Genomic DNA, 25075 nt, shown 5'->3' on the forward strand with positions numbered 1-25075 from the left:
ATTTAAAAAATGAGAGTGCTATTTGAACGTCCTTGCCTTCACCCCGGCGCCAGAAAACCAGAAAATTAATTCAAGTGGAATACTTAGTGAGACTATTGCTGTTGAAATCCTATTTTGGCTAAACTGTTGGTGACAAGCACCAGAAAACTTGATCTATGCCTATCACTTATCTATCCTAGTTCTCCTATGCTTTCATTGAAACAAAAAGGGCTGGATAATTTATGGAGTAGACATTCAGTCCAGGTGACCATGCTCCCAGAGTTGTTTAGAAATGAACTTACTTCTGAAGAAAAATATCCCATCAGCTCCCATGTAATACTCCACCCCCAAACTCTTGCAATGCAGCAGTTCTATTCTAGGTTGTCATGAATGGTGACCTGGGGCCCTAGAAATGATGGCAGGAAGACGGTACTGAGAATGGAAACTCCAAATTATAACCCTCTCCATATGAATTAGCTACTGTGTGTAATTGCCAGCTCATTTCCAGGCACTTGGCCATGCCAGGAGATTGTAACAGGTTAGGGCAGGAATGCAGCAGATTTACACCTGTGGGAGAAATTATGTCACACTGGGGGGAAAAGGAAAAAAGAAAAACAACTTACAGGTTGTGAAGGATTCTAGAGATCTGAATGAGGAAATCAGCAACTACCTAAGTTCTAGAACTGCTTAGTATCATCAGCAATGCTACCGCTACTTTATGTACCAGACAACTGTGTCAAATTGAAAAGAACACTGGCTCAGTAGTCAACCCCAAGCAGGGCTGGCTATCACACACTGAAATATGAATGGGCTAATTTGCAGGGAAACCAGCATTCTAACACAGTGTCATTGGCAACGCAGGTTGACCAATGTGCACTTGGAGGAAAGCATTACCACAGCCACTTTTACGAGTTTAGATTCTTGACCTAAAAATCCCAGTCCTTGGAATATACCAAGATACCTGAAGAAGTTTTAAGGATGAAGGTATGAAAATGTTCATTGCAGTGTAATTTGTAGTAAAGAAAACGGAAAACCACCTTTATGTCCAACAATGCGGGAATACTCACAATTATGTTAACAAGAGAAGTGATCCTTGTCCATGAAAATATCTATGAAGACCATGTAGGAAAAGTTAATTTGTTTCAATACAACAAAATTTCTCACCGGTTCTTTCTGGCCATACTGCTAGTTACCAAAAGTGGCCTCCAACCTCAGGGGCTGACAGTGCCCTTCCGAATATTTGAAAGCAGCTTTCTCAACCTGTTTACAATGTTTTTTTTTTTTTGACACTAACATTTATTCATTCACATTAACAGGTTGGTAAATTTTCCTCCTCAATTTTGAAACACACTTTGTTAAGTCTTTATTTAAAAGATACAATTCAGAAACAAAGGTTGCTGTGGCTCTTACCTCAAGGACGCGGGCCTTTTTCTCACCTTCCGCCACTCACTGCACTTAGCACTGCTCCTGCTCTGCTCACCACTGTTTTCAATGCAACATACACTCAAGGACGTGGACAACAGTAGTCATCTGCCCCTGTTCTTTCCCTCCTCCCTTTCATTTTTAAGCTGACCGGTAAAAAGGGAATTAAATAATTCACAGTTTAACCAGATTGAAGTGTCAAGGTAATAAGCACTGTTTAAACCTGGGAGCAGAATCACACAGGGCACACGTGTTGGAAACTCAGATTTGCACCATTCTGGTTTATTGTGGGCCTTAGTCCTCACCAGTGGCTCTCAATCTTGGCTGCTCAAATGAGCATTATGGAGCTTTATACAAAGATGCTGATGTTGAGTCTCAGCCAGAGGAACACAGTGTCTTGTACTTTTTTAAAGTTCCACTTTAGGAATGTTGCTCAGGCATGGTTTCATTTCAGCTTGGAAAAAGCGGAAGTGGCCGACATAAAGCCTCACAGCTCTAAGTGTGGTCTCAGGAAAAGACATCAATACCATGAGCTGGGAGCATGAATTAAATTCACATTTTTGCAACCCCCCCACATGATTCTTATCACATCAATCATCTAGATCAATGCTGTCCAACAGAACTTTCTGGTGACATTCATGTTATTCAGTGGTGTAAACCACCAGCCATGAGGTGGCTAATAAGCACTTCAGATGTGTCTAGTGAGACTGAGGAAATGAATTTGCAGTTCAATTTAAATGGAAATAGCCACTATCTAAAAGAGCTACCGTGGTGTTCATTTTGGGGAGGGCCATGAACTCAGAGGTCCAGATCTATGGATGCAAAAGGAATGCACTGGAGTCACTGCCTGCAAGACTGTTCTCTCCACTTAATGAAGACAAAAGCCAGGTGTTAAAAACAATCCATTTATTGGGTTTTAAACTAATTAAACAATGAAATCATTGGTTTGGCACTACTCTATACAGGGATTATGCCTGTGTATGCTGACACTGTACCAGGACCAGTGCTGTGCTTAGGTCTGCATTGAGTCATGGAGCAAGCAGATAATAAAAATATACTGTAGTGTTCCTTTAAGGAAGACTGTACAGAGTGTGTTGCAAGATGACTTTCACCAACTTGCCAATCACTTTAACCTAGAAGATACCTTGCATTCTATAAACTTGTCAAAGGCAAACACGTGACGTTTGCATTCAGTGATGCACACAAAAAAGTTACATAAAAATTCAGACATTCTAACATTAAATGAACTCAAACAAAGCCCCACACCTCAGCTTCTATAACATGAAAATAATTTAAAAACGCAAAAAGTGGCATTCAATTGGTACAAAAGCCAAAAATCACTATAATAAAGAGCTAATGGGAATCTTTACAAATTAATTACACAATGGTGCCGTGTAAAAGGTTGCATTTGTACAAAGTCTGGCTAATACTATCTCTACAGTTTATACAGTCTTTTACATCTATATAACATTTATTAAACAAGTCAATTAAATACCAAGACTTCTTAGTCTCTCAACGATTCTGCAGGCAAAAAAAATGACAGAATTCCCCCCAAAACAGCAGTTTCCCATTAAGTGTAACAGTTTTCGAAGAAGAGTCAAACAATATTTGTAAAGAATACAGGTAAAAGTCAACCAGTCAGGGTTTTTGTTGTTGCTGATGTTTATTTTCAAAATCACACATTGTGCACACACACGACAATCATTCAAAAAATTTATTCGCCAAACCCCCAGTTTTTCAGCAATTGCTCTTCCACTCAGCACCAAAAACTCCAGTCTGTGGGAAGCATGGTGGACGCGGACGCCACGTCTGTGTCTTGTCGGGCAACCCCTCAGGCCCTTCGTGAGGGTCCAGACTCGTCCTCTCTCCCCTCTCCATGGCTCTCCGGGCTTCAGCTTTACGGCCCACAGCCCCACTACCACCTAAACCAACAGCCATTTGGAAAGAATTCAAATATTTTGAGATGAATGAAATGACAGGACCCGTATTAACAGCTGGGCATTCTCCAATCCAAGTAAACGGTTTCGTAACGAGTTCCTAGACTCTGTTTCGTCTTCGATGCCATGATTATAGTGGGTAATTATTTCTAGTCTGAGACACTGTGGCTTTGTCAGATGCCTCAAAGCAAAAAAAAAAAAAAAAATCAATATTCTGGAAACAGTTCCGGACAAATTAGGAAACCAAATGGCAGCTGTTAACCTGTGGAATGCAGACTCAAGACCAAACACAGAAACCACCAAAATGATGAGAGCTCAACAAAGGTAGAGTTTTAAAACCTGCAGAGCCACCGCAGATGGTACCTGAGGATCTGGAATTTTTGATTGACAAGAGCTTGAAGTGAGGATTAATCTGTATCAGGGAGGAAAAAAATTTCAGTCAGGCAACAGGACATCTAACTCTAAAGGCCCTGTAAGCAAATCTCTCTATTCTTCCTATCCCCGCAGAAAGGCTTCTAGGTCCTCTCTCTTCAAAAAAAATAAAATAAAATAAATTCTTGAGAATCCAGATGCAGTCCTGGTTGGTGTGGCTCAGTGGACTGAGCACCGGCCTGGGAACCTAAAGGTCTCTGGTTTGATTCCCAGTTGGGGCACATGCTTGGGTTATGGGCCAGGTCCCCAGTCAGAGGTGTGGGAGAGGAAACCAATTGATCTCTCACACATCAATGTTTCTCTCCCTCTCTTCTGCCCTCCCCTCTATCAAATAAATAAATAAACAAAATCTTTTTTAAAAAAAGAAATCCAGATGAAATGTTCTCACTGCAACATAGAACCTAGAGTCCTCAGGGCAACCCGAAGTGCCCAGGCCCCTCACTCAGGAGGCAACTAAGAATAATACTTCTTTTGTCTAACCACTTCCATGCCACTAAGCCTACTCTGACCAATACCTGAAGCAGAAAAGCATGCAAAGATTCTCTGGGAACTTACTTCCACTGGCCATAGCAAAAATTATACTTTAGCTAAACAATGACACCTAAGACTACCAGCAGAAAGAAAACACTCAGAACACCCACTTCTCAAACATCGACCCGATGACACCTGCCCGACACGTCAGACTCCTGTAAACGCAGCCTTGGCCGACTTACCCTTCTACGCATAATAGCAAGGTGACACGAGGAGGTCGGTGAGGACGAGCAGCTGGTCATCCGTGAACTGCTGCTTGTGTTCCTGCCAGTTGTCATGGTGTGTCCTTCGGAAATTAGATAAGGTCTTCTTTACAGTCATCTGTAGAGTGGGCAACCCACAGACATTTATTTTGATCTCACCGAACATCTAGGGTTACATTCAGGAGACCTGCAGCCAAGTAACATACACTCTAGACTTCAGAGCTCACTGCTCACTAAATGCTCCAGAGCCAACAGGCCAATCTTACTTCACAAAGCCAACAAGCTCACTTTACAATCACCTGGACAAGCTACAGAAACTTAAACATTATTGAACCAGTTCCAATATATATCTAGTATCTACTAATTAAGGTGAAAAGGACAAAAGCATTTGAGTTGTTTAATTTAGGAACATAGGTGTTCACTAAATAATACCACCATAATTTCCTGTTTCATATTACCTCCTAATTAGATACTTCACAGATACAAGGAAGGACCCCCCCAAAAAGAATTCTCTTCTGGCAGACCCTAGTAGTACAGGCTTCCCTGACTAGGTGATTGTTCTAGGAACCCATGTGTACCGACTGGTGGTGTTGTGAGAGACTGCGTTTGGCTGTAGTGAATTTTTTTTGACGACTCAACAAGGTTGCCCATTTTATAAGGGGTGGTTTACAAGCACATCTGCCTACTGCACGGTAAATGTTCAGCAGTTTTTGACAAAAAATGGCACGACCCCTGTACCCTACCCTTCCTATTCACCCAATCTTGCCAAGAGACTTTTTTTGTTTCACGAATGAAAAAAAGTCCTCAAAGGGAAACATTTTGCTGATGTGGCAGAGGCAAAACAAATAACAGCAGAAGCACTAAAAGGCATCAAAATCGATGAGTTCAAAAGGTGACTGAAGTTTAATATGTAAGAATAAATATACAACATTTCATAAATAAATTCTGGGTTTTTGGGGATCCCCTTCTGTAACATGCTAGTAAAATAGACTGTACTGACAACATTGACAACGCTGTCACTGACAATAACAATTTCATTGGACTGGGAAGGACAGAAGTTACAGTAATTTCCTTGCTCCCAAAAGACCTTAAATATACTCAGGAGCAAAGTTGCTGCAAGACTTTAATAATTACTGATAAACAGTCCAGAGTGTATCAGAAATGATCAGTATAGTGTGTTACAAAACATCACTGCTAATACGTATGCAAAGAAACTAACAAGGAAAACTTTTACCTCAATAGGCTGGGGATCATTCAGATGTGCACTCAGATTCATGAGGAGCTGGGGCATCCAGGTAGGAACATCGTAAGGACTGGAAAGAACACATGCACCAAGTCCTAGCACCCCAGCATGGCGTTTGACCAAGTCTGCAAAGGAAACAGCAATATATGTGCAAATATTTATAGGACTCCACTGTACATGGTACAGTGAAATAAAATTAGTTTCAGATTATGTTAGTTGTTTTTGGTGTGTAAATTTCTGCATTTAAATTGAATCTTTAAGCACACCCGAGGTCTGTCGAGAAGGTATCCAGCCATGTAATATGTATGATTGCCTCTCACATGCCCCTTACTGGGTACCTGACTTGCAACCCAGGCATATGCCCTGACTGGGAATCAAACCAGCTCCCTTTGGTTTGCAGGCTGCACTCAATGCATTGAGCCACACCAGCCAGGGCCAGCCATGTAATATGAAAGAGACACATTTACTGAAGAAGATACCAGAAACATACATAGGACAATGATACCTCAGTCCCCTTCAAAATAGGCACCTTGGGACCTTACACAGTTCTCCCAATCGCCATCAGCTGCCTCATCGTATTTTCCTGAATCTCACTGATGGTCTGAAATCTCTTCCCTTTCAAAGGAGATCTTAGTTTTAGGAAAAAAGTCACAGGACGCCATGTCTGGGCTGGTGGGAGACTGAGTTGCCTGGGTGATTTAATATTTTGCCAAAAAACTCTGTACAAGGCGTGATGCATGAGCAGGCAGGTTGTTGTGATGAAGCTACCCATCACCAGCAGCCCATAGTTGCAGCCTCTGAATCATCTGAATAGTTTCTGCAGAGGAACGTTCAAGCTTAATGCAAAATTTGATGCAGATTCATTGCTCTGCTCACTCAGTCATTTTGAATGTGATAACCACACAGTCCACATGCTCACTCAATGGCATCTACCACCCCCGCTGATTAGTACAGAGAAGTTGTCATTGTTCATGCATGCACATTCCAGTCCACTCTCCTTGGCTGCTAGGCTACATCAACATTGGGCAAACTGTTTTTGTTATATTAACAATGGCTGGACTTCTTCTGGACAGACCTCGTACATCAAAAACATGAGTCTGAGGCTGAACTAAAGACATCCTATAGCTGTCTGTCAATGACAGCATGATTATATCTAGGTCAGAAACGTGTCATAGATTTGCTGAAACTAACAAAATAACGGCTTTAGTGATTGGTTCACATCATATGCAAAAGCGTAATCCCTGATCTTAAAACAAATTCCAATAAAAACTGAACCCCTCTTTTCAGGATACAATTACCTCTCTATTCATTAGGTAAACAAACTCAAAACAGAACTGCAATGTATCTGTATTCCACAGGGTCTACACTTTTTTTTAGCAATGTAGGTTATATTAAACTGTTTTCTGATTTTCATTATATTTTAATAAAAATGTGTGTATTTATGTATTTATAAATATATTATGTGGTATACATGAAACATGGTGGGGATAAGAAACTGAAGTTAAGAAAAAGGGAATCTGGACTTCTGGCCAAGATGGAGGTGTAGGTATGTATACTTTTCCTCCTCATACAACCAAAAGAAGGAAACAACCAATTTAAAAACAAAAAATAACCAGAACTGACAGAAAATCAAACTACATGGTAGTCCAACAACCAAGAAGTTAAAGAAGAAACATTCACCCAGATCAGTAGGAGGCAACCCCACATTTGTGTGCGGATAGCTGGGAAGAACTAGGGAGCGAGAAAGACTGCAACCCGGAGCTACAGCGCAGGAAAACAGAAACCTCCAAACCTCTAACTGAGAAACCTGTGGGGGCTGAGGCAGCAGTGGGAGAAACTCCCAGCCTCATAGGAGACTACACTGGAGAGACCCACAGGGTCTAAGAATATACACAAGCCCACCCACCCAATAATCAGCACAAGAGTCTAATTTGCTTGTGGGTAGTGGGGGAAGTAAGTGATAGCCTAGGCAAGCAGCATCATCGTTCCCTCTCAGACTCCTCCCCCACATACAGCACCACAACACAGCAACGTGGGTTGCCCCACCATGGCGAATACTTAAGGCTTCGCCCCTTATTATGTAAAAGTTGTGCCAAGACAAACAAAATGGCCCAAATGAAAGAACAGATCAAAGCTCCAAAATCAGAACTGACTGATGAAGACACTCACAAAAATGGTTGAATATGGTCGAAAAACAGAGGAAAAGGTGACATTACCCAAGATTAAAGGAGAGAATCTTATAAGCAGCAAGAGAAAAGGAAACAGTTATCGACAAAGGAGTTCCTATCAGACTGTCAGCTGATTTCTCAAAAGAGACCTTACAGGCAAGAATGGGCTGGAAAGAAGTATTCCAAGCCATGAAAACCAAAGACCTACAACCAAGATTGCTCTATCCAGCAAAGCTATCATTTGGAATGGAAGGGCAGATAAGTGCTTCCCAGATAAGGTCAAGTTAAAGGAGTTCATCATCACCAAGCCCTTACTATATGAAATGTTAAAAGGACTTATCTAAGAGATAAAAAATACAAACAGTGAAAAATGACAACAAACTCACAATTATTAGCAACCAAACCTAAAAAAACAAAAACAATAATGAACTAAGCCAGCAACTAGAACAGGAACAAAATCAGAAAAATGGAGATCGCAGGGATAAGAAACTGAAGTTAAGAAAAAGGGAATCTGGACTTCTGGCCAAGATGGAGGCGTAGGTATGTATACTTTTCCCCACTATTATAGTGGGGAGGGGGAAGGGAGAGAGTGGGGGGAAAGGTACAGGGAATAAGAAGCATAACTGATAAGCACAAAGTAGACAGGGGGCGGTTAAGAACAGTATGGGAAATGAAGAAGCCAAAGCACTTATATGTATGACCCATGGACATGAACTAAGGCAGATTGGAGGGCGAGTGTAGGACAGAAGGGAATAAAGTGGGGGGAAATGGGACACCTGTATAGCATAATCAACAAAATATATTTTAAAAAGAGAAAGAAAAAGGGAATTTCGAGTCATCAGAATTGTAAAGAATGCCATTAGTAATATAATAAAGACCTTAAACTACTAGGCTACTTAATTATTAATACATATAGTTCTCAAGCAAAGAAACTAGAACATACATTGAAATATTTTTGGAAGTTGCTATTAGGTAACTATATGACATCATTAAATGCCTACTATAATCAGCACTTAAGAGTTTCATATTTGAAGCACTTACTGCAAATTGAGTAAGCTTCCTACTTACTAATAATCTTTATTTTCCATTATTCTTATGACTGTAGTTATTTATGGCAAGATCAGATTCTTCTTTGCAATCACATTTAAGTTTTTCTTTGAATGCAACATTGTAATTGATCTGATTCTCTTGTTTATGTTAGTGTACAGGTTTCTCAGTTTCTATCTCAATTTGAGCTTTTACATACCAGGACTTGCCTTCTATACATAAAGCTCCTCAAAAACACAGACAATTATTCCCAGTACCTAGCACAGCTCTAGGGCACATACAATTATTCAATAAATATTTGTTGAGTAAGCCTGGTTAACTCCCAAAAGAATATGGTGTTTCCTACCAGTATTGTTACCTGCAGAAGGAATCGTATCTCCTACGAAGCGAGGGTCTCGCTTTCTTTTCTTCGGTAGTTTTGTTTTGCAAAGTTGTTCAAAATGAATCTGCATAGGACTGTCTATGGTAAGGAAGTTACATTGCAACAGACCACTTAAGGTGGTTGCAGCCATCTCTCGAACCTGCAGAGACAATCACTGTATTAGAGCTGAGGTCCCAAACCTGGTGGAATGGCAGAGACTAGAGAGTGGTATGGGAACTGCGGGGGGCAATGTCCTTGGCATCTGTATAAATATTCTTTTGCAGTTTCTTAATAAAGATTTTTTTAAATAATTTTTATTTTTCATTTATAGCAGACACACAATTTTGTATCAATTTCAGATATACAACCCAGTGATTAGACATTTATGATTTATGTAACTTATGGAGCGATCACCCTGATAAAGCTAGTACCCATCTGTCACCATAGTTTTTAATAATATTAATAGAGATTTTATCACACTGTAAAGGAGCTATAGCTTCAAAGTGGAAGAAAGCCACTACATTCGGGTAAATGTTTAGTTGTTTCACATAAAATTAAACTTCTCCATAAAATATTTTCCTACTGAAAGCTTTCTTTAAACATTTCTTAAAGTTTTTCCCCCCACTATTACCATAAATAGCTGTATTGAACTATTATTGATATTCAGCATCACGTTTTAATAAACGTCGTGGTTATGTTTATGGCAACAACTGTGTTTAAGCCAACTACTTAAACGAAAATATAAAAATAATATATAAAACGCTGTAAAACAAGGTCCAGAAAATGTTACATTTTAATGCAAGTGCTATAGTCTTTGAAGTTGTGAAACACTGACTTTCGAGTTTCCACCTTCCCGTTTCCATTCTTTAGTTAAAAACAGAAAAAGTTTCAATTTGCAATTTTGTATTGGCCATACTCACAGCCACCCTGGGACGCGTGCGGCCCATGGTTACAGGGTGGACACCCTGGGAGACGCTGTTTGCTCAAAGAACTTAAGGAAGCTGGACTGCAGAATGAACAGGCTCATCAGGGAGATGGAGAAACGTCTACTCCCGATGTCCTACAGATACACTCTCTGTTCTGTGCTCTCAAATACAGTACACAGTAACTGGGAGTGCTCCACTACATGGAAAACCCATTAAGCCCACAAAACAAAATAAGTAAAATTTTCAATTGCATTTTCTTAACCTAAAGCCAATTTTGGAAGTTATCTTATTCCACATTTATCACAACATGCTATTCTTACATTAGGCTATTTCAACTAATAAATATACCTTTTTATACAAAACTTTAATGTAGTCCTACCACAAAAGTTGTTTTAATTTCTCTACCAAAGAAAGTAAGAGGGGACAACGATTCTATCATCAGTTTACTGGACGATAGCATTTACAGGTAGATTTTTCATTCTCTTGAAACTACTATCATGCCCATTTTTATAAGTCCTTTAAAAACTGGCAAGATACACAGAGTATTATCACATGCAATTTCACAGATAAGAAAACTCTGGTTCACATAAAAAACTCTGGTTCAGGACAAGAACTGCCCAACGTTTGTTACCATTTGTACTACAGGAAATCACAATTAGAATATCAAAACTAATCCTGTGGGGCTGGGTTAAAATGAAAGTCACTTTTAAAATATACACTTTAATGGAACACGTCTTATCAACTTAATGGAACACGTCTTATCAACTTAATGGAACACATCTTATCAACGTGTAAATACTACTTAAAAGGAGCCATGATGCTTTCTTTAAATTTATTATATTTTGATTTGCTTTAACTTAATTTTACCTCTAGCTGTTCATCCTCCAGAAGACTTAAAACCAGCCACCTGATGTCTTTGACGGCATCTTCATTGTTGAGGAAAATAAAGAGGTTATAAAACACCATGGTCTGGAGGTAGGTCAGTACTGTGTACCTCGCATGCCAAGAACTGCTTCTTGCCGTCTGTGAACGAGAAGGAGAAACAGTGAAAACAGTGCTGACAAGAGAATGAGATAGACACTGAAATTACCCACAAATCACACAATCCTCCAAAAACTTCTATTTTACAGGGAGAGTTAGAGCAAGCTCACCTTATACTCCCTTCTAAATGAAGGGTTGTATGAGCTATTTCAGGTAAAGGTATTCAGGATATATGAATGGTTGAGAGTAAAAGGAAAGGAACATGCAAGTACAAGTCAATTTTAGAAGAGAAAAATGATTTATAATTAAAGACTCACTCCTCCAAGAGCTGCACATTATTTATTTTTTATAGTAGTGGGGCACTGAAAACCAAAAAATTGAGAACTACCAAATTCCACTACAAAAAGAATACCCAAATTTTGAGCTGTTAAAACATTTTTTCCAGTGTTATTCAAACTTAAAAAATCGGAAAACCATGGGAATATGGTTCTTTTTTTACATTATATAACACATGTATGACCTGAATAAAGCTGAGCACACAGTTTACTAAAAATGCTGCCAGAAAATATAAAATCACCTACGCCTTTCTACCATCAGCCAGGAATTTAAGTGAATAAAATAATGGGAAAATGATAAAAGAAAATGACCATCCCCTTCGCTCATGAGCACTTTGTACCCTAGGTGCTTCAATATGAACTCTTTATGTGTATACAAAGACTTGGGGTTCGGTGACCTGCCCAAGGTCATAGAAATTAGTGACAGGGCTAGACAGAGAACCTAGGTCTGTTCTTTGGTCTACACATGTGTCCTCTCAACCAAAAAAAAAAAAACTCAAAAAGAAAACAAGTACCAGGTACTACTGTGCACTGCAGTTGATTTTGTGAAATTCTTAGAATAATAAGCCAAAATTCCAACCAAAAGATATATATGTTACACACTTACTTGTTTTAGCACCTTAAGTACCAAAGGCACTTGATGAGGGTAAAGCAACCCCTGAGACATTAGTGATAAACATAACTTTGCATCTCTTTTCAGTTCATCGTAGCTATTGTCATTTTCTACTGGGGCAATCTAGAGAATAAAACAAGCCAAAGACATAAACTGAAAAAAATAATAGCTAATAAGTACAAAGGCAACCAACCATCCCCTCACTCAGAATGATTTCCCTCCTAGCCTCCCAAAGTGAACAGTGATTTAAAAAAAAAAAAGTATCATTATGAACGAATGATTTCAACAAATTCAAGGGCTTTGATCCACTGTAGTTATTGTTTTCACTGATGCTAAAACTGGCTCCTGGGTCCTTTAACACAATTGTAGCATCCTTGGTTTCCAGTATGACAAGATGCCCTAGGTTTATCCTACACATTTCTTGGTCTAAACCTGAAATCGGCCATTTCTCCAGCCAACCCTGGTTCTTCTCGTGGGAGATGACACTCAGAAACGGCAGTCTGGGCACTAGGAGTACTGACTGCTAGTAGGCTGATGAGCAGTCCTGGGCTTTTTCAGTGGACACCGCTAGCAAACAAGCATATTTTCTAACTAGAAATGGATCATGAGATCAAAACCACAGTTTCAAATTTAGGATTACAGGGATTTACTAAACAACTTGGATTTTTTATATCTCTCTCTTGTCTTTCATGATAAAAATATTGGTTCCTACCGACAATTGTTATTCTTTACTATACAATACACATAGTAATTTTACTCCAATAATATTAGTAAGGATATCATCTATAAGGTATGTATGAATTTCTAAGTTTTTAAAAGTCACTGCTCTGTGTACTGACCCTACCAAACAGATACACAGTAGGGTATGGTTTGTTTATTTAATTTTGCCTTTTTCTGTCATTTAATTTTGCTTTTGGGTCCAAAAGACAAATTCATAAAACTAGGTACATTCATTCTACCTTATTTTATTTGTCTCCAACTCTTAAATAAGTATCCTGTAAAATATTTTAAGTATATTTTCTTGTTTTGAAGTATAGATTTCCAAAAAGAAATTATTCTTCTCTAACACACCAAGGATAATATCAATTTACATAAAATATTCAAAGCTTAGTAGTATGGAATTTCACTGCATGCCCATAACAAATGGAAGTTAACCAAAGCCTTACTATCTGACAAAGGCCCTGATCTTTACCCAAACTTCAGATGGGATCCTCCTGAGCCCTTTTTTCTATCTCAGTTTTATTACCTTCATCCTCTGACTAGATGAGTAATTAAAACCACCTCAGGTTATACCGTTCATCAAATAAAATTTCAATGTCATTATACGATTACCAGATATACCTAAAGTGACTTCCCATAGTTATTTGCTAGAACTAATTAGAGTGCCATTTAGCACTGTAAAATAAATATACCAACCATTTTGATCTTCAGGTTCATTACACACTGTGTTCAAAAGTCAGAAACAGCTATACTGAAAAATTTCATTGTGGCTTTTCTTTTTAGCTATTAGTATTTTTCTAACTATTACTTGGAAATTGCCTATCAGTGAAATAAGGTTTGGGCTATAAACTTTTCACCTTATCAAGATCCTACTCTTACCTAATATTACAAAAATTATTTCAACAAATATTGAACTACTATCACCTAATGATCTTCCGGTGGCTATCCTATTTCTCTAAGACACAACCAAATCATACAACACAGCTTGAAAACCTATCAACCCTCAGATGTTAGGTATAAATCCTCTTTGAAGGTCAAAAGGGAATGCATTCTTACTTTTAGCCGTAAACGTACCTTAAAAAACAAAGGTAAAAGTTGAAGTTGTTCCGTGACTGCTGTGGAGAAGGATCTTCCTGCACTCGCCATTAGCCATTTCAGTACTATTTGGAAATGAATACGCAGAGTCAGTCTTGTTATCCAAGCAGACACCACAGAGTGGAGGAGAACTGTAATGCTAGGGTCAGACAGCCACCCTGACAGTGCTTCAGTGTTAATAAACATACAGCTGTATGTTACTTCATGAATTAGACACCAATCAGCAGTATGACAGGGCTCACAATAAAAGGTGTTAACTAATCTAGAATGCTGAAGCAACTCTCAAAGAATGAATCAGCAAATTAACAAGTCTACCAAATAAAACTAGTCTTCAATAATCCCAAGGTAGCAAAAATAATGACTCAGTTGTTTATATTTAGAATCCTTCAAAAACTTTTAGATACAAAAACAATAGTACACCACATACTACCAAGATAATTTTGAAAAAGAACTAAGTTGGAGGGCACATACTTCCAGATTTCAAAACTTACTGCAAAGCTATAGTAATCAAAACTGTATGGTACTGACATAAGGACAAACAGACCAATGAAACAGACTAGAGAGCCTAGGAATAAACGTTCACACATTTGGCCAATTAATTTTCAAGAGTGCCAAGACTATTCAATGGAGAAGTGAAAGTCTTTTCAACAAATGGTTCTAAGAAACTGGACATCCATGAGCAAAAACAATGAAGCTGATCTCTTATCTTATACCATTCACAAAAACTAGAGCGAATGGAAGACCCAAACATAAGGGATAAAACTCTTAGAAGAGAAGCTAAGGGTAAAACTTTATGACATTGGATATAGCAATAATTTTTTGATACCAAAAGTAAAAAAAAAAAGCATAAAGGGAAAAAACTGATAAATTAGGCTTTATAAAAACAAAACGCTTGCTCATCAAAGGACACCGTCAAGAGAGTTAAAAGACAATCCACAAAATGCGAGAATATTTGAAAATCATTTATCAAATACGAGACTGACATCCAGAACATATAAACAACTACCCCTAAACAACATAAAACCTAATTCAAAAACAGGCAAAAGACTTGACTAGGCTTTCCCCAGGAAGATACAAAAATGGAAAATTAGCAAATGAAAAGATGTTCAATAACTAATCATTAGAGACATGCTAATCGAAAGCATGAGATACCTTCTTCACACCAAATAGGACAGCTGTGGTCATGAAAACAAGGGTTGGCCGAGACGTGAAAGAAACGGACCTTGCTGCACGGCTGGTATGTAAAACGGTGCAGCCACCACAGAAAATAGCTTGGTCACTCCTCAAAAAGTTAAAACACAGAATTACCATATGGCCTAGCAATTTATACACAAGAATTGAAAGCACAGACTCAGATACTTCCACACCAAAGCTCACAGCTGTATTACAAAAGCAAAAACGTGCAAATAACAGAGCCCACCAACATAGGAAGAAACATTTTGAAAACACTGTGCAAACTGAAAAAAGAAGACATGCACGATTCCACTTATATGAGGTGCCTAGACCAGGCACCAGCACAGAGACGGAAGTAAAACGGAGCCGGCCAGGGGCTGCAGCCCGGGGAGAAAGAGTTGCTGCTTCCTGGGCACAGTTTCGGTTCTGTAAGGTGGAAAGAGCACTAAAGCCAGATGGGGACGGCCGCACACCAACGCGAATGCATGCGATGCCACTGTATTACTTTACATTAAGTACATTTTATCATAATAAAAAAAGGGAGAAAAAGGCCCTAGGAAAATATAAATAAATGTTTATTTTAAGCGAGTTTCTACTAACTTGCTACTCACTAGTTTTTAAGAGTTTAATGCCCTGAGTTCGTTCATCTTCTTCCCCAATTCCATTTTCTTCCATAACATGGTTCTGAATTTCTTCATCCACATCCATGAGGGGTTTCAATTTCTCTAGAATTCGAGCAGTAAACTCAGGGACACGAGGGGATGTAGTTGGCGCGGTGTTTGGCAAAGAAACATCTATCATGAATATGTAGGTCAGCACACTGGAAAAGAAAATATGTATTGTAGGAAGAGATCCCACGTTCTCAATACAACTCGGGTTCAGAAGTTATAACCCAACCAAGACAATTCCTGGAGAGGGTCTTCTGTGCCTGCGCCTGCACTTCTGAGACAATAAAAACTGGGGTGTGACGACTCTGGCTTTCCAGCACACTGCCATCCTGTGTGACATTCGGAGCCTCTTGTCTAGTTGCCACAATACAGAACAAAATTTGAGGAAGGGGACAGCATGAAACTCAATACTAAACACAACCGGGGCATCATTAAATATTAAAATTTAATTAAAAAAAGCTCGAGAGGTATACCGAACCACAGAAAAAATAGTACCTACCTCCCGATTCTCTCCCTGACATTTTTGTAAACCTGGGTGAGTTTGGGTTCCAAGTACTTCAACAGTCTGTGCAACAGCTCCGGCACTCTCCACTCCTGCTGGGCAAGGCCGCCTTGCAGTACATAGAGTCGACTAAAACGAAAGCACAGGAGAGCTGTATCAGGGTCTTTACATACTGACAGTACAGACGAACAATGTCTGCATCCACTGAAAAGTGTACATTTTCTCACCTAATAATGAAAACCTTTATGAAGATTTCATTTTCCCTGCCTCATTTTCTCTGTATTATCATTTTATCTCTATTATCATACCAAAAGAAAAATGAATTAATCTCTAAGCATAGGAATCTTCCTCAAGAATTAAATAATTATTCTCTAAGCATAGGAATCTTCCTCAAGAATTAAATAATTATTCTTCTTGTTAACAGGATTATCTAGAATTCTTTCTCTTATGCACTATTTTTTCCCAGCTCCTTATACTGGACCAAATATACTTTTCCTAATAAGAAAGAGTGAACAATGAGAAGCTGTGACAAGAAGTTAACGTTGTCCTGGGACAAAAAGGCAGTCCTGATACAAAAGTGGAGAAGGCTGAATCTAACTTACTGGTTTCCATTTCTCTTACTTGTTTCCAATTAAGAAGTAACTCTACTTAGTATTAGGTTGTACTGAAATAGATCACATCCTATCTCACAGTACAGTTGACCCTTAAACAGCATGACCTCTGGACAGTTAAAAATCCCCACACAACTTCTGACACCCCCCCCAAATTTCAGTTGTCCCTCAGCATCTGCAGGGTGACTGGTTCCGGGACTCTCCTGTGGATGCCATAATCGGCAGATGTTCAACACCCCAATATAAAACAATGTACAACAAAGCACAGAGTTGGCCCTCTGCGTCCATGAATTCCTTTTTTGAACCAAAGTGGGCTGAATTCCTGGGTGCTAGAGCTGGGGTATGGAAGACTGACTGCATATGTATTGAAAAAAATCTGCACGTAAGTGGACCGGCACAGTTTGAACTGTATTATTCAAAGTTTAACTGTAGTGACATTATCTAGCCTTCATGAGCACAGGCAGTTCACTTCCATTCACACATCAAGCACAAACATGTTAAGTTTTGTTGTATTCTGGTAACTACATAAGTTTCTTTGTATTTACCATGCATCTACAAAGGACCCGCCTTCACCACTCAATGGTGACTCCAACAGCAGCTCAAACAGCCAATGAAGTTTCCGAGGATCTCTGCTCTCCTGTGTTGAAAACATGAAACAGTTAAAACAGGGGTCTATAATTCTATAACTAAGTCAAATTCTGTTATTTTAGAAAAATAAGTGTTATATATAAATACATATGTAAATAAATATAGGCACAGAGGAAGAAAATCAAATTAAACCTCACAAGTGAGTCAAATCTAAATATGTTATCATAGCTCATATATAAAGATTAACAGTGAGAAAATTGTTAGCTAAGTAGATTTTCCTTAAATCAAAGTATATGACCTATGGATTTACTTAGCATTAAAAATAACACCAATAACCCTGTATCACCTGGCTTTTACTATACGTAAGTTACACATGATTTGACTTATCACCTAATCTAAAACATGGTGAAAACCATGGCCAAGAAGATATAATAACCTGTTAAGGTTATCACTCAAGGCTTATTTGAAAGACTGAACAGATACATTTCCAATTGTGTTAAGACACAACTATGAATAAAATTTCATGATTCGAGACGTGTAATGAGGTTTCAGATTTTGAGACAGAGTATAATGTTTGAATAGGTGAGTTAGACACAAAAGCAAGCAGGAGAACTCACACAGGACGTTGCTATGCAAGTTCCCCAGTCGTTGTAAGTTTCTACCGTGATGTTGGACAATGCTGTTCGAAGCAGGGGGCACAGAAGTTCCCAAAGCTTCTCCACCTACTCAAACAAAATACATGGGGAAAAGTTCATGATAATTAGAACATATTTTGTCAACTATCTTTTCCAGGAAACAAACACATACAAACACAAAAACTGCATTTAAATTACTTCTTAGAACACTCAAGCAACCCAGGAAAGTACGCTATATTTTCATCAGACATACCAAGATATAATGTGAATTTTTCCAAAAAACTTATTCAGAAAAGAGGGGACACTTTGTATGATTCCTTAGAATGTCATGCTACTAAGAATTCTCTTTAAATTTTTTTTAAATTTTATTTATCTATCTTTAGAGAATGGGAAAAGAGAAGGAGAAAGACAGGGAAGAGATACATCAATGTGTGGTTGCCTCTCTTGCACCCCCTACTGGGCAGGCCTGGCCCACAACCCAAGCATGTGCCCTGAGTGGGAACCCAAAGGGTGACCTTTTGGCTCACAGGCCAGTGTTCATTCCACTAAGCTATATCAGCCAGCTACAATTTTAAATAATAGAGTATACTGGGTTAGAAAAAACCTGCATCATTTCAAAATTTTGCATGCTTATTGAGGCTATTTGATTGATTCTAATTTAGGAAGCAATGCCATTTTAATACAACTTAGTATTCACCTGTAGCATAATCTTCAAATTTCAAGTTTTGGATTGCTGTCAATAATAGCCTTATAAAAATGTTCAGTTATTCAGAGACTGCAAATATGTGTCTAGATGCTTCTCACAGTTTAATAGGAATCCAAATCACCTTGACAAAAGGCGAGTTGATTCATTAGATCAGGGTAGGGCCTGAGATCCTACTTTTCCAATAAGCTCCTGAGTGAGGCCCATGCTGCAGGTCCACGGACTGCACGTTAGTAAAAAGGGCTCACACAGAGCCCTGACCAGTATGGCTCAGGGGGCTGGGCACCATCCCATGAACTGAAAGGGTGATGGTTTGACTCCTAGTCAGGGCACGTGCCTGGGTTGCGAGTTCAGTCCCCAGGCAGGGGCAGGCAAGAGGCAACTGATCAATGTTTCTCTCACATACAGAACAAATGGGGAGGGAGGGCTTGGGATAAAGTTTCCAGTGGTATCACTAGGCATTGATTAAAAAACCAAAAATAACTTTTAGAGCTATATCTTCATTTACAAGGAAAGGATATGTGTTCTGGAAAAGAAAAAACTTTAAAAAAAAAGACAAGAAGACAAGGGTATGTGTGACATGTTTAAATAAAATTAACAGACACTTTTATTTAATAAGAGATTTGAATACACATAACTAATATATTAAACAGTGTCCATAGACCTCCTAAAAGTATGTGTAATTAAGTTGGCCCAAAACAATTACTTGTCTTCTCTTTGAAGAAATGGTGGCCTACCCTATGTTCAAGCATTCTGATCATTTCACAAGGTTATTTTCAGTCTAGTGCATTTTGCTAGGAAACTAACCTTTGGGCCAATATATAAAACTAACTTTTTTAAAAAGAAGGATGCCCGCCCCCGAAAAAATGGGTCTGTGTGTGTCAAATTCGAACTGCCCACAAGACCAAGTTTGCAATGCAGGTGAGCAAGGAGGCTAAGAGAAGGGATTTGAGGAGAAGCCGGGGAGCACCCCGGGAAGGCGGAAGCCCGTGAGCAGCACCAGCCAACAGACAAAGTGTATAACGTGGGACCGGGGTTCTAGGATCTTCCTATTTTTCAAGAGAAACCAAAATCTTTTTATATGACATATCCTGATTTTTCCCCCTAATGTTGGCAAATAATCCAAAATTTAGAAGATACTGAATATTGCCTATGTATCAGTGGTTTGTGACCTATATTCAAAAGCAATATGGAATTGAACATTTCATACTTTAAGTATTAATACCTACTATGTTGGGAATTACTGCATAAATGGAAAATGTAGCTTTAACGGAGAATGTGCTGTACAAATACATCACCTTTTCAAATGTCCAATGTTTAGAACCTCTGATTAAACCAGCTATAATTTCTGCAACACATCGCTGGGTACTTTCATGTGAATCTGCAACCAAGCGTTCTAAATGGGGCTTCAGAACTGGCAAAAAAGCATCATCAAAATTTCTGAATATACCCTGTAAAAACAAAAAATGAAAGTTCCTCAGTACTTAAATGACTATCGTGTCCATTATAATTATGCTTGCATTTGTTTACTATATTGCTACTGTGTTTTTAAAACCCAACAGTTCTCTCCTCCAAAAGTTTATATTTTACTGTGATATGTAAAATGGCAGTATTCTTACCATTTTATCTTAAAGCTATTGTTAATCAACAACATAGACATTAATAAATCTTTCTACCTTAAAAATATCACACGTACCTTAAAAAACCAAATGAATATAGTTTGCTGGGGTATTTTGTTTGCTTAAACTGTTAATTATAATTATTAAAGATAAATACTATAAAGTTGTTTAAGCAAAGAGTTCTAGGACATTAAGCCACAATCACTATGACTGGCATAACTTCTAGAGTCATTTTAAATGAAAATAACAAATGACTAAATTGAAAGTTTTTTTAAATGATTTTATTTAACTATTTTTAGATAGAGGGAAAGGAAGAGAATCAATGTGTGGTTGCCTCTCGTGTGTCCCCTACCGGGGACCTGGCCCGCAACCCAGGCATGTGTCCTGACTGGGAATCAAACCAGTGACCCTTTGGTTTGCGGGCCAGTATTCAATCCACTGAGCCACACTGGCAAGGGCATAAATTCAAACTTTCAATGCAAATACTTTAAAATACATAAACCTACAAACTGACAATCATTAAGCTTTATAAAGAAGGTATATAAAGAACACAGTTACCTTAAAGAGGCAAAAACGTCGAGGATTAAATTTATCTTTTCCTTTTCTGTCTTCTAAAGATAGAAAAGTAATTAACTGTTCAACAAACTTAGGATCAGAAAAATGATCAAATATAATCTGTTCTGCCTATAAAGTTAAAAAAGAACAACATTCAGTGTTTAAAATGTATTTAAAAACATAATTCTGAAAACATTAAAATTCATCTGTAAAGTTTTAATACTCAACAGTAGGCTATTATGGTTCTAAAGAATTTTTAGTGCTCACAAGTTTTATAAAACCAATATACTATTACTTCCTAAAACTGCCGGATCCATAAGAACAGCTGAAAGTTCCCTTCAGATCTTTCAGTTCAGACTCCATTTCCCAAACCCACAATCTTCTGCTCAGGAATGAAGACGCAGAGCTATGGCACCATCTCATGTGTGATTTACAAATGTCCCCAAACCACAAACCAAACCCCAGTACATTATCTACAAAATATCAGAGGCTAAAAAGCAAACTCTGTTCACAATTAGAACATGAAGCTACAACACCAGTAACTTAACCGAGGAAGACATAATATTAGAAGTCTTTAAATCAACTTTCAAAATGATAAAATGTTTCAGGAAGACTAAGGAGTTTCAACTTAAATCAAAAAACATTTATTTACTGGGTACCCAACATTTATACGCAATAAACACCCTAAAAGCCAGTCATTCTTTGCCTTCAAGAAGCTTGCTGGCAGACAGAAACGGTGTAAGACACAGCACATCACTACATAAAGTGGAGCCCAAGTGAGTGCCGAGTGGGGAAGTAGCTTCAGAGAAAACCCCAGACACCGGGAGACCAGACAACTGGCTGTGCTAGAATGGGGAGGACAAGAGGGAGGCAGGGGCAGAGAAGGGAGTACACGTTTACCAATATTTAACCCAGGGCAATACTGAAATACACAAATCGGGGGGAAAACATGAACTGAGTTTAAAATGAACCTGGCTAAAACTAAGATGCATTTGAACAACTGTAAGTGTTTACACGTGGTGAAAATGGAATGCTTACCTCTGTCAAATCCTCCCTGCTTCTGCCAAGCTTGGGCTGCTCTTCCACACCAGCATAAACAACCATATTCCTACATAGTAAGAGTTTATATTTGTAACGCACATAGAAAAAAATACTAGAGCTTCATGGAGATAAAAGCATTAGAAGGTACTTTTAATGAACTCTAATTAGATGCTAAGTTTGGGGTGAGAGTACACCACGAACAGTCTTGGCCTCAAAAATCTATCGGATCACTGTGTCCTCATGACAAATTACTGGAGTCAACAATAAGAGATAATTAAGTATTTCTCTGGGCTGGTTTAGACATGTTTAGTACTAAGCAGTAGGAACGTAATTTAGGGCAGCTATTAACAAACACCTTAACATATAATGGTAGGACTACAAGTCCAAGGGTTTCGGTGGAAAAAACAAAAAACAAAAAACAAGAAAAGAGACAGGACCAAGGCATAGCATTGGCAAGAGCCAAAGAAAAAGAGTGAAAAAGAAAAAAACTCAAAAGTGTGTATTTTTGGTGACAGAGTCCCTTCTAACTGCTTCTAATGCTTCTGAACATCCTCCAGGAATACAAAGATGATAAAACAATTATATCAAAGATAACCTGTTTAATAATAAGGTACATGGCGAGATATAACTTACTGTGGCCAGGTGTAGTATCCCCAGTGAGTTTTCTCCACAAAGCAAACTGACTCCCATTCTTTTTTAGTTGTTGGTATGCTTTTGCTATCATAATGCAACCAATGATTATCAGGCCTATCACCAGCGAGAATCTGGGTGGGTTTAGGGTATCCACCTAAGGAAAAGATAATTATATTTGACGAACTTAAAAACAGCCATGTGATCATTATTCTCAACTTTTAACCAACAGGATTAGTATGACTGTCTTTATAACAGGACTCTCCAAATGGGCTCAAGGCAAGACTGACCGTCTGTATACGAGGCATTTCAAACTGAAGGGGAAAAGATTATCCAGTAAATACTGTTTGGATTGTTATTTGGAGAAAGTAAATCACGTGTGAACCCCTTTATTTCTTTCACCAGAATTAAAAGGATTAATTTTGTTACAACTTTTTAGGTTTGAACTAATGCCAGACTTACAGAGCTCAAAGAAGTCCCCCCATATGTTCTTCCTGCAGATGCTACAAAATTTAACATTTCATCATGTGTACTTTGCCGGTCTGTCTTTACATGCACACTCATGCAACTTTCTTGTTTGGAACCATTAAATATCCATAATAAGGGCTTACAAGCGTGTTTCAGTGAGGATAAGACATTAGTAGCAGGGAAGTAATGAAAGCCTTCCCTCGCGTAGTTAACGTCATTTTACTGTACGAAGACAGCAGTATGGGCTGTACCACCCTCCCCCAGAGTAAGAAGGAACTGGTGGGGGAGAACTAAACACCGCTGTTTGAATATCACAGGAGTTATCAGAGATTAAAAAATTCCTTTAACCAAAGGGATAAAAACATTTTTCTCCCCCAAAATCAAATTACTTTATTATTTCTTCTGATTGTATTAGGTTATTATTCAAAAAGTCTAAATACTGTGAGTTATGAAGAAAACTAATCCTAATCCTATTGTCCCTAATCCTATGACCCAGATAGAAATTTAACATATTGATATATTAATATTAATGATGATGGTATTTAAGTCTTTGAAATAGTTTGATAAATAGTGGCAAAATAAATAAGTAAATGACATTTTTGCCCAGATATACAAAAGGTATGTGTATTATGAAGACATAAAGGGTCAATCTATTTTTTTTAATCTTTAAAGGGGAAGGGAAGGAGAAAGGGAGAGAAATATCAATGTACGGTTGCCTCTCATGCATCCCCTGCTAGGAACTGGCCTGCAACCCAGGCATATGCCGTGACTGGGAATCGAACCGCAATCCTCTGGTTTGCAGGACCGCACTCAATCCATTGAGCTACACCAGCCAGGATGGGTCAATCTATTCTTATACTTTTTTATCACTAGTTTTTACTAAGCCAACTGTTTTTCTTTACATTTCATACTTTTATATCTCTATAATTTGTATAGAAAAAGAATTAAGATCAAGAACTATGATTTATACTTTCAGAGAAACTTTCCAAGTCTCCTAAGAACTATTAATTACATTTGGCAGTACTTACCAATTTCATAGGGGTTGATGGTCAACTTTTTATGGGTTCTTTTTAGCTGCTTAAGAATACCAGCAACAGCTGAGATTGCCATCTAGAAAACAAATGGGTAAGGTAGATGTATCAACATTTTAAATCCCTTACATGCTTGCCCACCTGAATCAAAGCATCAGCTGGATTCTGCTTCTTTCAAAAGCAGAGAAACACCTCGTCCAGTGACACCGGGTGGCTCAGTCAAGCGAGCACTGAATCTGACTGGAAGGAGTCCTTCTCAGCTCTTACTCTGGAACCTTCATCCGTGCTAGACCTTTTCACTGTTAAACCGTTACATGCTCATTCTTCAAATCTCAGCCTAAACATTTCTTAAGGGTCTTTCTCCTATGCACCAGCCTAGTTCAGCCCCATCTTGTACACTTTTAAGGCTTTGTGAGTAAAGTAAAAACTGTATCCTCAGGTATCTTCCCCTTTCTGAAACACTTCATACTGATAATTAATTTCTCAAAGTCAACCTTGTCCATTAACCTATAAATCTGTTCCCTGTTATAGCCCCAGTGCTGAAATGTACAGTGTCTGAACACGTCCCCATATTTGTTACATGAACTACCATCTCTCAACCAGTAGAGGTAGACCTCAAGATATTAAGTGGGTCTTACCTGTGAAGAATTTAAAGGCTTCAGGTGACATAAAAAATCTCAAACCCAATATTTAACTAAAATAAAGTATCTACCTTTCGAACTACAATTGCATCATGGTTGAGATTCTCAATAAAAAAATGTATGGCACGAAGAGGTAACACTCGGTCATCTCTCAGGAGTAGAGACAGAAGACCAATGCCTATATGTTCAAATTTCCAGGGCCTGAAAAGGGGAGAGG

At 38.4% G+C, this 25075-nt stretch overlaps 1 protein-coding gene across 3 annotated transcripts in view; it reads right to left on the reverse strand.

The window, feature by feature from the left end:
- Positions 1-2292: 2292 nt before the first annotated feature.
- Positions 2293-25075, reverse strand: part of PSME4 (proteasome activator subunit 4) — a 98379-nt gene continuing 75596 nt past the window's right edge. For 2 of the 3 annotated variants that reach the window (XM_053666879.1, XM_037158438.2), the window contains 17 exons: positions 24930-25059; positions 24215-24296; positions 22722-22875; positions 22086-22155; positions 21051-21176; positions 20172-20324; positions 18153-18257; positions 17493-17584; positions 16334-16465; positions 15778-15986; positions 13973-14058; positions 12173-12301; positions 11117-11272; positions 9309-9483; positions 5739-5872; positions 4484-4622; positions 2293-3750 (listed from right to left, as the gene is read on the reverse strand). In XM_053666879.1, the coding sequence (XP_053522854.1) occupies positions 4488-4622; positions 5739-5872; positions 9309-9483; positions 11117-11272; positions 12173-12301; positions 13973-14058; positions 15778-15986; positions 16334-16465; positions 17493-17584; positions 18153-18257; positions 20172-20324; positions 21051-21176; positions 22086-22155; positions 22722-22875; positions 24215-24296; positions 24930-25059 (2068 nt within the window). In that variant the 3' untranslated portion in view covers positions 2293-3750; positions 4484-4487. The remainder of the gene's footprint in view (positions 3751-4483; positions 4623-5738; positions 5873-9308; positions 9484-11116; positions 11273-12172; positions 12302-13972; positions 14059-15777; positions 15987-16333; positions 16466-17492; positions 17585-18152; positions 18258-20171; positions 20325-21050; positions 21177-22085; positions 22156-22721; positions 22876-24214; positions 24297-24929; positions 25060-25075) is intronic. The other variant, XM_037158439.2, reaches the window with a different exon arrangement.

The sequence above is a fragment of the Artibeus jamaicensis genome, unplaced genomic scaffold (assembly GCF_021234435.1).
Source record: "Artibeus jamaicensis isolate MK-2021 breed Jamaican fruit bat unplaced genomic scaffold, CSHL_Jam_final contig_465, whole genome shotgun sequence".
Classification (NCBI taxonomy): Eukaryota; Metazoa; Chordata; class Mammalia; order Chiroptera; family Phyllostomidae; genus Artibeus; species Artibeus jamaicensis.